This window comes from Paecilomyces variotii (assembly GCF_004022145.1).
Source record: "Paecilomyces variotii strain CBS 101075 chromosome Unknown C8Q69scaffold_10, whole genome shotgun sequence".
Classification (NCBI taxonomy): Eukaryota; Fungi; Ascomycota; class Eurotiomycetes; order Eurotiales; family Thermoascaceae; genus Paecilomyces; species Paecilomyces variotii.
In genome coordinates, this window is record NW_021167149.1 from 450,021 (window position 1) to 463,923 (window position 13,903).

Below are 13,903 nucleotides of genomic sequence, written 5' to 3' on the forward strand. Positions count from 1 at the left end.
CGTACCATAGACGTCGTTAAGTCCGATTCCCCCATCTGTGCCCGCGCCAGCCTCGACGCTTAGCGGCGTCTCGTCCAACCGGCCGTTCCCCAAATCGCTCCAACCCGCCCTTCCTCGCTGGTCATACAGCTCCTCTCGTTCATTCTTCCTTTCCTTAACTTAACTGCCCTCTTTGCTGCGAGTCAATTACTCGTCTTATCGTTTCCTCCTGTATTCGCCGTTGTCTCTCGTTGTATGTACGTGGCCCAGGCTTCCATCCCGAAAATTGCATCTTTCGCCGCCACGGCCTCTTACTCAGCCCTTCTACAACGAACACTGCTCGCGCCTTGCACGGTAATTCTCGGAAGCGTACGTTGCCGTTGACGCCAGGACACTCCGGACACTATCGCAGACGCAACCGACTCAGAAGCTGTTGTTGATACTTGCATTTGGTGCTGGGTAGTGACTTGGGTCGCTTGGTTGGTTCAGGAACCCGGCCGCCGATTTACACTTTACCGTCTGCAATCGGCAGTGCTGCGGCCGTACGTCCTGGAGCCAACTGGTGGTTCCAGTACTTCCCTGCGGCGATTGCCGATTGAGGCTCATGGTGGACTCTTTTTGGATATATCAACATGAGTTTCCTTAGGAACTTGAGAGGCAATGGTGTAAGTGCTGCATCGCCCGTCGGAGGAACTGCATTGCATCGGATCGCATACACCACACGGAGCGCTTCAGACAACGCCGGAATGTCGCAATCAAGTTAAACTTATGGAGCAACATGAGACAGTTTGGCTGATAGCACTCTGCAGGGTAACTCAAATCCCAGTGTCGGACCAAGTCCGCCGAAAAAGGATTCCACAGCGCCACAGATAACGCCTCTAGAGAGGATGCTGCAGGATGTGGAAGGACCTGTAAAAGAGGATGGGAGCGACAAGTTCTTCGGGATGGAAAATGTGAGTGCTCTTCCAAGACGATCTACCACTTCAGGAACGATGGAGACTAATGCAGCTGTGACACCAGTATGGCAATACATGGTATGCATGCCTCAGATCTTCTTGCCCCGTTGTTCTATCACTAATGCGCATTGTCCTTCAGCTACTGTAACTCGATCCTACAATGTCTATACTACTCGGTCCCTTTTCGAGAGTCCGTGATCAACTACCCGAAGCGCACTCCCATAGACACTCTCGAAGCGGCTCTGGCAAAGACCCTGCGGTATCAAACTCCGATTCACGAAGCACACCTGGACGCAGAAGGCGCCGTTACGCGACAACGGGCAACGTCCATGGGACCGTACTCGGCTCGAAGTGCGGGCGTCACTCCGACCCAGCCACCACCAAAGCCAGAAGATAAAGATTCGCCAGAATACAAGAAGAAGATGGCCATGCAGACCCTGCCTCTGTTGGAGACAAAGGATAACGCAGCAAGCTATGGGATGCCCGAGTCATTATTCACATCTCTCAAAGATATATTCGAATCCGTTGTCGCAAGCCAGTCGAGAGTGGGAGTGATCCGGCCCCAACACTTCCTAGACGTCCTAAAACGAGAGCACGAGATGTTCAGATCGGCGATGCATCAAGATGCCCATGAGTTTCTCAACTTGCTACTGAACGAGGTCGTCGCAAATGTCGAAGCGGAATCTTCCCGATTGGAGGAGGAAAAGAGACTTTCTAATGCAGCTAATGATGACCAAGCGGAACACAGCCGTGAGAACGGAGAGCTAACGACATCCAACGTCGCAGGCTCTAGTGGTTCTAAGACTCCAAATACAACCCGATGGGTGCATGAGCTGTTTGAAGGCACGTTGACTTCGGAGACCCAGTGTTTGACATGCGAGAAGGTCTCCCAGAGAGACGAGGTGTTCCTCGATCTTTCCGTCGATCTGGATCAGCATTCATCGGTGACATCCTGTCTGAGGAAGTTCTCTGCGGAGGAGATGTTATGTGAACGGAACAAGTTCCACTGTGACAATTGTGGTGGGCTGCAGGAGGCGGAGAAGCGAATGAAGATTAAGCGGCTACCGAGGATCTTGGCTCTGCATCTGAAGCGCTTTAAATACACAGAAGACCTGCAGCGATTGCAGAAGCTGTTCCATCGCGTCGTGTATCCTTACCACCTGCGACTCTTCAATACGACCGATGATGCAGAAGATCCCGATCGCCTCTATGAACTGTACGCAGTTGTCGTCCACATTGGAGGAGGTCCTTACCATGGACATTATGTTGCCATCATCAAGACACAGGAGCATGGATGGTTGTTGTTCGATGACGAGATGGTAGAGCCTGTGGACAAGAACTTTGTTCGCAACTTCTTTGGTGACCGACCGGGGCTGGCATGCGCCTACGTTCTTTTCTACCAAGAAACCACTCTCGAAGCCGTACAGCGGGAACAGGAACAGGAGGGCATGACTCCCACCCAAAGTTCACCTGAGCTGAAAGATCTGTCACTCAGAACGAATGGCATGCCACCGGATCAGGTCCATATATCGCAAGGGCCGCTGTCGGATGATGCAAACCGTATGCCGTATCTGAACCACATACCGAGTGCGCCGCCCCTTTCCACGCCTGCTGAGCAGCCTGTGTATCCGACTGCTCCTCCCATTCCCCCATCTTCCCCAGGTCCTGCCAGGCCTCTGAACGTGAAGAAGAGTGATCTCTTGAAGAAAGAGAAGAAGGAAGAAAAAGAACGGAAAGCCGCGGAGAAAGCTGCCGAGAAGGAGAAGGATAAAGCTCAAAAGCTACGAAGGAAGGAGGACAACAAGCGCGAAGAATCTGAGCTGAAAGCTGCGCTCGAGGCCAGTAAAGCCACCAAAGCTGATGAGGACAAACGAAATGCAGCGGAGACCGACAAGGACAAAAGCAAGGAGAACGGCCATCCAAAGAACCTGTCACACGGGTTGGGGAGATTCAAGCGCGGCAGCAAGACCATTGGCCATAAGCTGGTAAAGGAGAAAGATCGCAGGATATCAAGCGACCTTGTACGCTTGGAAGAAGGCAAGGCTGCTGCTGGGCCTGACTCGAACCCTATGGAGGAACATCCACCGCGACAAGAGACTTTGCTGAAGAATCTCGCCCGCAGTGAGGACCACGAACTTCACAAACCGGAATCGCCCAAGCTGAAGCACGAAAAGATAAGTCATGGCAAGTGGCGGGGCTTCGGCGGCCTGAGAAAGAAATCCTTCAGCATCCTCTCATAGACGCGGTCTCCATTTTCATCTATTCTCCCGAACTCTGCGCATATACTTCCATTCTCGACCTCTCGTACATATCGACACACATCTTATTTATTTCTATCACTCGCGCAGATCATTTTGGGGATGTTTCGTGATGGCCGTGCGCATGAAACATGCTCCCTGTAGACATGTCACAGGCACTGTCGATTGTTCTTGATACCCAAACGCTGGGTCTCGATTTTCTGGCGCTCAAGGCGTTTCCTTTTTTTGGTTTCATCGGGTCGCATATACAGTCTCACCCGCAAAACATTCTGGGGTCAAAGGAGGGTTTCATTATCATATGATCCTTGGCGGATCGAGCATATTCTTTTTGTTGTCTTTGTTCATTACTAGGGAAAAGGAAACAGGCCCATGGACAGGCCCATGCATCTCTTCTGTTTTGGTTTTCCCTTCTATCTCGGGCAGATAATTGGCCATTTGCTACTCAACTTGCTTTATTGGACATGTGACTTATATCTTTTAGCCATTTATTTCTTCTCCTGCCCATGTCTCAATTGGGTTCGAACATGGTGCGTGTACACAGTTGAAAAATAGAAAGAAGATCAACATGATAGCATATCCTTGCGATCTTGAGGATTTCATGATGTCATAACATATACACCGTATTTTTCCACAGAGAGATAGGCGTTGAACAAAGAAACCAGTGTCCAAGGTGCTCGTTTCATTATGCGCAATATTTATCCGACATATTGTTGTAATCCGACGACGCAAGTCAATGGGTCGAAACTTATTCTGCCCATTTATTTTCCTTTTTCACCTACACCGTCCGCTGGAAACGTTTAGACTTTCAATCCTTTCGAATGTTTAAAAAAGAAAATAACAAGATGATCAGGGCAAAAGACCTCATCCCAGAATCAACTCGTACACGATAATAATTGTATTTATTGCGATTAGGGGTACTATTTATCGTCACAAGAACAGTTAGCTTCAGCTCCTATCAAGATTCATTTCTTGATTTTAATCCATCACCAAGAAAGCAACAAACATGTAAACAGATGGGTATAACGTACTCCGCATAACGGTTCTCACGCTCGCAATTAGATTCACGGACTTGGCTTTGATGCTCGTGCCATCGTACGCGCCGCCAAAACCGGGTTCGGATGCTTGTGTGCGGCCCCAGCCGACTGGATCGGATCGGTCAGTTATTGATGTTTCGATTATTGTGTGTGGTGAGAGGATAAGGAGAGGGGAGAAGAAGGAGGCAGGGTTAGTTAGTCACGACGACGTACTTCGTGCGAGGAAGCGGTCTTCGGAGAGGATAGAGACTGCGTTGAGGAGGAGGACGATTACTGCGTGGGAGAAGGAAAGGAGTTAGTCTGTTTGCCTTATAAGAGACATGCAATATACATGGCGTTTGTGGAGTTGGAAGCGTACCATATACGAGTTTCCCTAGGCCGAAGAGCAACATCTTGCGATATGTTCTGGGGTGTTCTTTTTGTTCTTTTGCCTGGGTTGTTGATGGAGAGGTGTCTAGAGAGGGGATTTCCTTTCTCAGAGTAATGTGAGGAGTACCTAGGTCGTGTATGGAGTACCTGGTTCCTGAATCTTGCGGATGTTCTACCGAAGCAGCCAAGTTGGCGTTGACTTGTTCTGTTCTGCCGGCAGCTCAAGGCGGTCGTGTGGGGAGAAGCTGCGGCGAGCTTGTCTGGGCTTCTGAATGAAACAGACAAACCATTCCCCAGAAATGAGACAAGATGGCAAGGGATTTCGGTACGTTTATTACTTTTTTTTCTTCTTTCTTTCTGAATTTGTCTTGGTGATAATTAATCCGCTGATATGATTAACTTACTGCTTTTGCCTTGCAGATATTCTACTCCTGGGTTCCATCCCAGCCTTGATCCTTCTCCACCTCTTAGTTTCCCCATACACCAAGGTCGAAGAGTCCTTTCATGTGCAGGCGATCCATGATATTGTGACTTATGGCATTCCTTCTGGAAACGCCACTGTATTTTTCCAGAAACATTATGACCATTTCTCCTTCCCGGGAGCTGTTCCCCGGACATTCGTTGGAGCATTGGCCCTGTCGGGCATTTCGCGGCCGTTTATATGGTTGAATGAGAATGTCGATAAGCAGTTTCTCGGTATGGTGATGCGCGGAATATAGAGATTTTTTTCTCTATGTTTGAAGTTAAAGTTATTTATTATCGTGGCTGATCATTTTTCTTGTATCCAGCACGAGGATTATTGGGCCTCTTCAATGCCTACGCCTTGCTTACCTATGCCTCTGGTGTGCGTCGAGCATTTGGCAACACTGCGGCCACTTGGTATCTCCTGTTCCAGGCGAGCCAATTCCATGTGATATACTATGCGTCGCGAACGTTGTCGAATATGTTTGCTTTTGGTATCAGTACGTCCCCTGTTCGCGTTTAATTCCATGAAAGAATCATATGGAAATAAGTGTATGTATATGTATACTGACGCGCTTCTAGCCACGCTGGCGTTGGGATACCTTCTTCCTGAACCTATCCCCCCAGAGCAGTACCGCAAGAGAGCCCGTCTTGCCCTGTACCTCTTAACGATTTCGGGGATCATCTTCCGCTCTGAGATCGCAATCCTCCTCGGTGTCCAGACTATTTTTCTCTTCCTCACCGGCCGCATCAGGATCCGCCAGGAGATCGTCCCTGCTGGGTTGTGCGGGTTGCTGATCGGTCTGACCATCACAGTCGGGATCGATTCGTTCTTCTGGCAGCAGTACCCCATGTGGCCGGAATTTGAAGCTTTCAAATTCAACGTCATTTCAGGTCAGGCCTCTGCCTGGGGCACCCATCCATGGCATTTCTATTTCACCAGCGCGCTTCCGCGGCTTCTCCTCAACCCCATGACCTATGTCGTTTGCATCCCGTTCTCAGTCCTTCATCCTTCAATCCGCTCTTCATCTCTCTATGTACTCCTGCCTTCCCTCATCTACATCGCTATCTACAGCTTCCAACCCCACAAGGAATGGCGCTTCATCGTCTACGCCGTCCCTCCCCTAACCACCGCCGCCGCCATCGGGTCCTCATATATCTGGACGCACAGAGCCAAAACCCTCATATACCGCATCCAATGCATACTCCTCATCCTCTCCACCCTCTTCGCCTTCACCATCTCCAACCTCGTCCTCCTCCCCGCCTCCTCCGCAAACTACCCCGGGGCCCACGCCCTGAACGCACTTCACAAACACGCCCACAACTCCCAACAGGTGATAAACGTCCACCTAGGCAATCTAGCCTGCCAAACAGGCGTGACACGTTTCCTCGAAATGCCCCCTCCAGCATCTCCCCTCTTTACCCTCCCGGGCTCCCCAGATGGATCAATCCCATCTCTCCGCAGCGGCAGCACCCGGTGGATCTACGACAAGACAGAAGACAAACAACGCAAAGAGAAGCGCAGCTTCTGGAGTCTGATCGACTATGCCCTCGTCGAACCACACGAGGAACGTCGTGTGATGGCTAGTTCCAGAGACGGAGATAAATGGCGCGTTGTCGATGTCGTAGATGGGTTCGCGGGAGTGAGGGTGTTACGGCCCGGTCAAGCTCCTGAAGGTCATGTGGAAGATGATATCGTTAGGTATGTTTTGGGTGATGAGGGGGTTAAATGCTGGAATCGGGTACGGGGAATGCTGCGGAAGTACGTGACGAGGGGATGGTGGGTTGAAGTGAGGATGGAGCCGAAGATTACGATTATGAAACATGTACGATAGATTGATTGGGAATTATCCATGATTGATTAGATTAATATAGTCACGGAATGGAATAACTAAAAGGGATATATAATATGAATGAAATTCTGCATGTACAAATTTATTTTCATTTGTTATTTCTTCCCCAAATACTATGTAATATATCGACTCGAATCATAGACATGGGGTATGAAATTCAGAATATGGGAGGGGGTATTATCTATCTATCTATGTATGTATGTATCCTCCACGCACGACTGGAACAAAATTCATCCTCTTCCACCCCCCTCGCCTCTTTAGAATTATTCAATCCAGCTTAGAGTTGAGCTAGATTGAATTCAATTCAATTCAATTCCCACCTTCCAACCTCTCCAATCTCTTCTCCAAATCCTTCACCCACGGACCCACAACATCGAGATTATTCTTCATCGCCTTCTCTCCCTCCACCACCTTTTCCTCGACAATCTTCAGTCCTTCACGCCACTGCTCAATCTCCTTCTTCATCTCCATCTGGCGCGTCTCGAGCTGATCGAGAGACTGACTTGCCTGCGCGGCTCCAGCATGGATAGCGCGTAGCGAGCGCAACCGTTCCAGAACGCTAGGGAGGAGCGGATGCAGGGACTGAATGGTCGGGAGGGTCGCGTATAGAGCTTGGATCTTAGCGGCTTGTTCGTCGCGTTGGGCTGCGGCTGGGTCGGTTTCCGTCGCGGAGGAAGAGGTCATGGAGAGGTCGTCTGTCACGTCGATATTGGACGCCGCGATGCGGGCTGCTTGGGCGGCTTTTGCGGCGTCGACGGCGCGTTTGCGAGCTGTTGCGAGTGCTTCTGCGTCTGCGGTGAGTTTGCGGATGCGCGTTGTCAGGGCCTCGACGTGCGGCGTGGTTACTGTTGTTGATGCCGGAGCGGAGCCTATCGTGGGCAGCGCGGAGGCTGGAGACGGGCCCAGCAGAGTGCTGGTCAAGGTGGTGAGGCGGGAGGTGAGATGGTCGAGAGTCGGGAGGACGGGTTGGAGAGAGTCAGAATTTGGGTCTGCGACGAACGGGTTCGAGGAGCTCGAGATGCCCATCGCGGCTTCGATGAGGGCCAGCCGAGCATCGAAGGCGGCAGCATGCGCCAGAAGACCGGGTGATGAAGCTGTCACTGCAGTGGCTACAGCGCCATCCTTTGGACTTCCATCTGAAGCATCGAGTTTGGAACCCAGTTTCTGAGATAGAATCGCATCCGGACTGAGCGATCCCGATACGGCACCACGCGCAGCAGAGACATGCAGATTATCCAACGCACGACTCAACTCGCGCACACCATCGCCCACATCTTCCTGTCCTGCATCATCTCCTCCCCCTTTCTTCTCATCAGCGCCTTCAACCTGTCTTCTCTTCTCCAATTCACTCTTCAATTCTTCCGCCTCCCGTCTCAGACGCGCCAGTTTCCGTTCCAGACTCTCCTCCTCGCCATCGCTGAGATCTCCCAGCTCCTCGGTCCCATCATCGCGTCTCCGTCTTCGACGACCTGTATTCTTGTACGCTTTCCGCTTCGTCGCGATACTATCGGAGAAATTGGCCTCGCGCGCATCTACCGTAGCGCCCATGAAATGCGCGCGCGCCTCGTCGGCGTTGACCCCGTGTCGGTCAATGTCTGAATTCGAACCGGCATCTTCGTCTGAATCGGCCGTGCGGACTGTAGCTGTCTGTTTTATATCATTTTTTTGCTCAGTGATCTGTCATTGTAGATAGTAGGGTTCTTGTTGTGTATACGCACTGGCAAGGTAGACGCCTCGTCCGTTAAGTCGGGGGTCTCATAGATATCGGGCGCGAGGTCCTATGTCAACATGGAATGGTTAGCGAATCCATCACGATAAAAAATACTATAATAAAAATACAAATACAACTGCAAAGTGACTCACGAGATCGGGAAGACCAGCATACTTCTTGTTGAACGCCATTTCTGCTGGTGGAATGGGTTCTTCTTCTTGTTCCAGCTGCGACGCCTTGAGGTTGAGCTGTTCGTTGTTTTGGGCCCGCGTCGGGGGCACGTGCGGCGGAGGTTTTAGTACTCCGTAGAGAGTCTACATCAAAGGCCAGGCCTCATAAGTTACAAGTTCACAACAGCCATCCGGACATACATAGTTAACTGATTACTTCAGACAGTCTACCTTGTACACATACATTATCATTGCATTGCTCTCTGAACTTGCAAGACTGGTTCATAGGACTGTCTTTGGTTAAGATCTGTCCATGTATTGAGGCTTCCTTCCACACAGTGCGTAAGCACATTGCAAACTGTCAATGTACGGCCCAGCTTGCGGAGTAATAATACTCAATCATTTATCAAGACAAGAAACGACCTTTTCTGTCCCAAGTGAAGCATTGCCGGCTACATGCGGCTCTGGTCCCGGCACTGCGGACCGTCTGGGGATGCAGCACCGAAGGCCGGGGAAAATCCGGGGATTCCAACAAGCGCCCTCGGCCTTCTCTCTCTCTCTCACTCCGCGACACCAGAGCTACTACTAGTACTGAGACAGTCTGAGAGACGTCCAGAAACAACCAGCACCCTAACTCATCTTGCTGATCTTCCCGAGACCAGTTCCTCTTTCGCTGTAGACGCAGCGACTCCGTACTGTAAGTAGCCTCGTTCACGGACTTGGTAGACTTACCCACGTTCCGCAGACGCTACACGCTTGGCGGCCAATCATACCTTCCAGATCTCGCGACAAAAATCGATGGCTCACGATGGCTCACAATCGCTCTTACGGATTGCGGCCAAACGCGCTCGACTCGCACTCCAGACGCCTCGCTCGACGATCCTGCTTGGTCATAACTGCCATTGGACCCCCTCCGCACTTGGCCAAGGCTGGGTTCTGGCGCTTCCCCTCCTTTGGGTCCGCCAATGCAATGCCGTGGGATCTACAAACCAGTCCGAGATGGTGGTTGCTCCCCGCCGACAGACACCGAGGGACCAAGCGAAAGTTAGATGCGCTGGGTTTCGTCCAGTCTCCCTCGGGCTTCCTCTCGTCCATGCCGAGGTGAATAACCGATGATGAACGTCCAGACACTTACGAAATGGATCAATATTACCCCACATCGGTGACCCGGTCCATCATTCAGGGGAATCGATAACCTAGGTGAATGTGGGGTTGAGGAGCTTTTGCGCCCCCGCTCCTGGAGATGAAAAGATCCTTGGGGCTATATGAATCCCCATAATCGCCAATCGCACTGGCTCAGGCAGTGTTCTCTCCAACGATACTGCAACACAGCTAGCTAGTAAACATGGCGCAAACTGGGGAGCTCAAACCTACCAAAACAGCGGCGCTCAACCTGCCGTCAGGGTCAAACACCTGCGAGCTGTCGATTCTGAACACCACTTGCGACATGACCCTTCCTACCATCTCTTTGATCGGTCCAAACATCAAGGGTCACGAAAACCTCAACCTTCCCACCTTCTCTTTCTACATCTATAACGCTCGTCAGAATAAACGCGTTCTCTTCGACCTCGGATCCCGGAAGGATTGGTGGAATTTCACGCCTGTAGTACTGGATGCCGTCAAGACCAAGGGCATCTCCGGACTGCGCATCACTCATGACGTTGCTGATGTCCTGGCTGAGGGGGGAATCGATCCCAAGACCATCGATGCCGTCGTTTGGAGCCACTTCCACTGGGACCATGTGGGCAACATCCAGCTGTTCCCAAAGAACGTCGACGTCGTCGTCGGTGCCCCTTTCAAGAGCGTCTTCCTCCCTGGCTACCCAACAGGCCCGAACTCACCGTTTTACGAGGCCGACTTCGAGGGCCGTAACATTGTTGAGCTCGAATTCGACGGCTCGCTGAAGATCGGTCAATTCCTAGCCCATGACTACTTCGGAGACGGCAGCTTTTATCTCCTCAAAGTGCCGGGTCACACGGCCGGGCATATCTCCGGTCTAGTCCGCACAACCCCTGATACCTTCGTATTCTTGGGCGGAGATGTTTGCCACTTCCCGGGAGCCTACCGGCCTTCTGAGTATATACCCATGCCAGAAACGCTCCCGGCGGAGACCAAGCTTGACGCGCGGATCCCACTGCCTTGCCCTTGCTCTTACTTCACTGCATGCCATCCTCACCCTGAGAAGGCTCGCACGACGCCGTTCTACCGCGTGTCGGAGGACCCTGGATCGTGGTACGAAGATGCACCGGAGGCGCAAAGGTCCGTGGACAAGTTGACCGAGTTCGACGGTGACGAGAACGTCTTCCTGGCCATCGCACACGACCCTGCGTTGCAGGACACCCTCACATTCTTCCCCAACGGCACGATCAACGACTGGAAAGCGAAAGGGTGGAAACGTACGACGCATTGGGGCTTTGTCAACGAGCTTCCGGTGGACGGAAAGCCCGGACGACCTGCCCTGGTGGAGGGTCTGCTGAAGGGTGATCTTCCGATCCAGTAAATGCGACTTGGAGGTTTTGATATTTTTGCATTAAGCTGCTGTTTATAGTTTCCGACAGGATGTAATGTGATGAATGGATGACTTGTATCGCCGTGTTGCGTAGATGTTAATAGATCTCCTCCGGTTGGGAGAGAAGTTGAGATATGTACTCAATTCCCACTCAAAAAGAGTCCTGGGGCCCTGATGTATCTTAAGTATGCATTTGCCCTAGTAGCTGTTCCCCAGGGTACTCGACTTCTATCCCGTCTCCGGGAGCACCGTCGCCACTGGCATCAAGCTTCTGCCAGTCACAATGGACATTGTGCCTTAAGTTAGCCTTGGCAGCAGTTATCAGTACCTTTTTCCGAATCGAGGTTTCTGCTGCTGTTAGATCGAGTTAGGCTTAATTTCATGTAGTATGTCATAACATTCATGGCAAGGCGGAATTGCAGGCTGTTGGCTAGCAGCAGAACAGTAAATCGAGAGGCTCAAAGAGCTATGCAGAGCTCCATACGACTTCGAAATAAATAAAAAAAAATGACGAGCTGCTGACCAAGGAACTGGCTGTTGTTTTCCTCCGCTAAGCATTGAGCTCATGGTAAAGCTGTGCTGTGACGTTTCCACATCTCACAATCCACGCACGGCATAGCTCCAGATCGATTACAGAAGGAGTATTCGATCCCATCGAGGCCCGGTGATTCTCAGAGATTTCGTCTGTCAGAATTATCAAGTAGGGTGGAAGGGAGCTGACGCACAAATGCAGGTATTCTCTTTCTGTATGGCCAGTCCACCAAGATCGTCGGTCGGGGATTAACCCCCAAAATCGCACTCATGCCGGATAGTCCCTGACGCTTGACGATTCCCCTGTCAAGACTGAGATTATAGATGCTAGAATCCCAGAGCGAAGAGTCATGGCCTCACATGCGCCCTCGTCTTCTGCCTCGGAGTTGCTGAGGCCGGATGCGCCTGCCCCCGACGACATTCACCAACAACACACCAGAAGCTACATAAAGAACTCTCTTTCTTCTTTCTTTCTCTTCTCCCTCAGTATTCATCCACCGCACTCTCCACTCAATTCCGAGCAAAACATCTCTTAACGACCTAGTAACTCATTGCAGCTTAGATATTCTTTTCCCTCGTTCTTCCTAGCGCTCCTCCTCAGATAAACAATAGAATTCGACACCATGGCGGCTCCCGCGGATGTCACCGTGCAGAACCTCAATGGCATCTGGGTGATGGTATGCAAATTGAACCCAGACACAGTCTCATGCCCCTGACGGAGCTGTTCTTTCGGTTTTCCCCGGATCTTGGCAGGGCACCAGCTCGTTGTTGTGGTACCCCTCAATTTGATCGCTGCGGGTGCTAATGATGGTGGGGTACTACAGGACTCGTCTCTCTCGACTCCCACGGAGCCGATCTTGCAGTTGGTATGTCGTCTTGTTTTCTAGTAATTATTAAGATATGACTCTCTCTATGTGCGATGTCTATTGTGAGGTGTCATCAGTGGTGTCCAGATATGGTTGTCACATGCGGGCACAGCCTGCTGCCCGTCTAGCTAGCTTCTTCCCTCTTCTGCCCAGACATGTTCTACTGTTCCTATCTTATGATTCTGGACAAGAATCTATCTGAACTAACGTGAATCAGCAAGGAATGGGCTGGATCACCCGCAAGGCACTCAGCTATGCTACCGTCACGCTCTATGTTACTCAGCACCCGGACTCGGACAACAAGTCTTTGATGCACATCGACATTGATCAGACGGTCACTGGTGGCATCAAGGGTACCAGTGAGAAGCGTTCCACAGACTGGAATAAGCGCGAGCACAAGGATCATATCTTTGGCTCCGTCGTCGGCCAAAGCCGTCTGGTCCGTGGATCAAAAGGCGAAGATGGCAAGCTCCGGCCAAAGACAGAGTATGTGACCAAAATCGGCGGAAACGGTGTCGATGATGAAAAGATTCAGAAGTTCTTGAACGGAGAAATCTTGCCGGACGGCACCGAGTCCGAGGGCTGGCTGCTGGATGCAGTTGGCGACGACTTCGGTGAGGGCGAGGGACTCTTCCTGCAGAACTGGGTCCGCAATGTTGATCAGGGCTACGGATGGACTGCAGAGCAGGTATGTACAGTACAAGGCGCTTTGTTCCTCGACGTGATGTGACTGAATGATACTGACTCTCGACCTACAGATCTGGGGCTTTGAAAACATCAACGGCAAACGTTACTACACTCGTCGTGTCGTCGTTGCTGCGAAGGATGGCAGCTACCAGCTTGGCCGCCTAGTCTACAACTACCAGGGCCCCAATGAGACCGCAGGCAACAAAGAACAGACTCCCGCTCAGTAACAAAGAGACTCTCAGGAAGCCACCACCTTGCCTGGTCGCGTTTTATTGTTACGGTTGACTTCATTTGAGCCTCAGGTCAAGGTGTTTCCTTCCTGCAAGCGCTCTTTAGAGCTACTTTTTGGCTCCTAGGTAGAGATAGCGTCGGCTCACGCCATAGAATAATTGCCTTTTCCATTCCCTCTCTTACGGTCCAAAGTTGCTGTACATGTACACTCAGTCATACGAGACTGTCAATCGCAGTAGGACCGAAGATAATGCTCCATTATCAGAAGCCAGAAGTGCTAGATTGTA

At 51.2% G+C, this 13,903-nt stretch overlaps 7 protein-coding genes across 7 annotated transcripts; 5 read left to right on the forward strand and 2 right to left on the reverse strand.

Moving 5' to 3' along the window:
* Window positions 1–611: 611 nt before the first annotated feature.
* Window positions 612–3,175, forward strand: C8Q69DRAFT_509197 (putative ubiquitin carboxyl-terminal hydrolase creB; the record flags this gene model as incomplete). The annotated part of the gene is made up of 4 exons (XM_028633071.1): window positions 612–644; window positions 789–932; window positions 1,000–1,013; window positions 1,075–3,175. 4 exons carry the CDS (start codon window positions 612–614, stop codon window positions 3,173–3,175), a joined length of 2,292 nt encoding a protein of 763 aa, XP_028482891.1.
* A 993-nt stretch (window positions 3,176–4,168) lies between these two features.
* Window positions 4,169–4,619, reverse strand: C8Q69DRAFT_509198 (Yos1-like-domain-containing protein; the record flags this gene model as incomplete). The annotated part of the gene is made up of 3 exons (XM_028633072.1): window positions 4,169–4,335; window positions 4,441–4,500; window positions 4,586–4,619. The coding sequence occupies 3 exons, from the start codon at window positions 4,617–4,619 to the stop codon at window positions 4,169–4,171; spliced, it is 261 nt and encodes an 86-aa protein (XP_028482892.1).
* A 286-nt stretch (window positions 4,620–4,905) lies between these two features.
* C8Q69DRAFT_509199 (alpha-1,6-mannosyltransferase subunit) lies at window positions 4,906–6,893 on the forward strand (the record flags this gene model as incomplete). Its single annotated transcript, XM_028633073.1, has 4 exons — window positions 4,906–4,921; window positions 5,017–5,292; window positions 5,385–5,558; window positions 5,641–6,893. 4 exons carry the CDS (start codon window positions 4,906–4,908, stop codon window positions 6,891–6,893), a joined length of 1,719 nt encoding a protein of 572 aa, XP_028482893.1.
* Window positions 6,894–6,978: 85 nt separating this feature from the next.
* C8Q69DRAFT_529831 (dynactin subunit) lies at window positions 6,979–8,865 on the reverse strand. Its single transcript, XM_028633706.1, has 3 exons — window positions 8,775–8,865; window positions 8,630–8,689; window positions 6,979–8,558 (listed from the first exon to the last, which is right to left on the reverse strand). The coding sequence occupies exons 1-3, from the start codon at window positions 8,811–8,813 to the stop codon at window positions 7,221–7,223; spliced, it is 1,437 nt and encodes a 478-aa protein (XP_028482894.1). The 5' UTR covers window positions 8,814–8,865; the 3' UTR covers window positions 6,979–7,220.
* A 106-nt stretch (window positions 8,866–8,971) lies between these two features.
* Window positions 8,972–9,908, forward strand: C8Q69DRAFT_500489 (hypothetical protein; the record flags this gene model as incomplete). The annotated part of the gene is made up of 2 exons (XM_028632342.1): window positions 8,972–9,489; window positions 9,538–9,908. The coding sequence occupies exons 1-2, from the start codon at window positions 9,249–9,251 to the stop codon at window positions 9,906–9,908; spliced, it is 612 nt and encodes a 203-aa protein (XP_028482895.1). The 5' UTR covers window positions 8,972–9,248.
* A 4-nt stretch (window positions 9,909–9,912) lies between these two features.
* On the forward strand, window positions 9,913–11,652 carry C8Q69DRAFT_64559 (beta-lactamase-like protein). Its single transcript, XM_028633880.1, has one exon. The coding sequence runs from the start codon at window positions 10,138–10,140 to the stop codon at window positions 11,290–11,292; it is 1,155 nt and encodes a 384-aa protein (XP_028482896.1). The 5' UTR covers window positions 9,913–10,137; the 3' UTR covers window positions 11,293–11,652.
* Window positions 11,653–12,744: 1,092 nt separating this feature from the next.
* Window positions 12,745–13,891, forward strand: C8Q69DRAFT_64340 (hypothetical protein). The gene is made up of 2 exons (XM_028633876.1): window positions 12,745–13,386; window positions 13,457–13,891. The coding sequence occupies exons 1-2, from the start codon at window positions 12,922–12,924 to the stop codon at window positions 13,610–13,612; spliced, it is 621 nt and encodes a 206-aa protein (XP_028482897.1). The 5' UTR covers window positions 12,745–12,921; the 3' UTR covers window positions 13,613–13,891.
* Window positions 13,892–13,903: the final 12 nt, after the last annotated feature.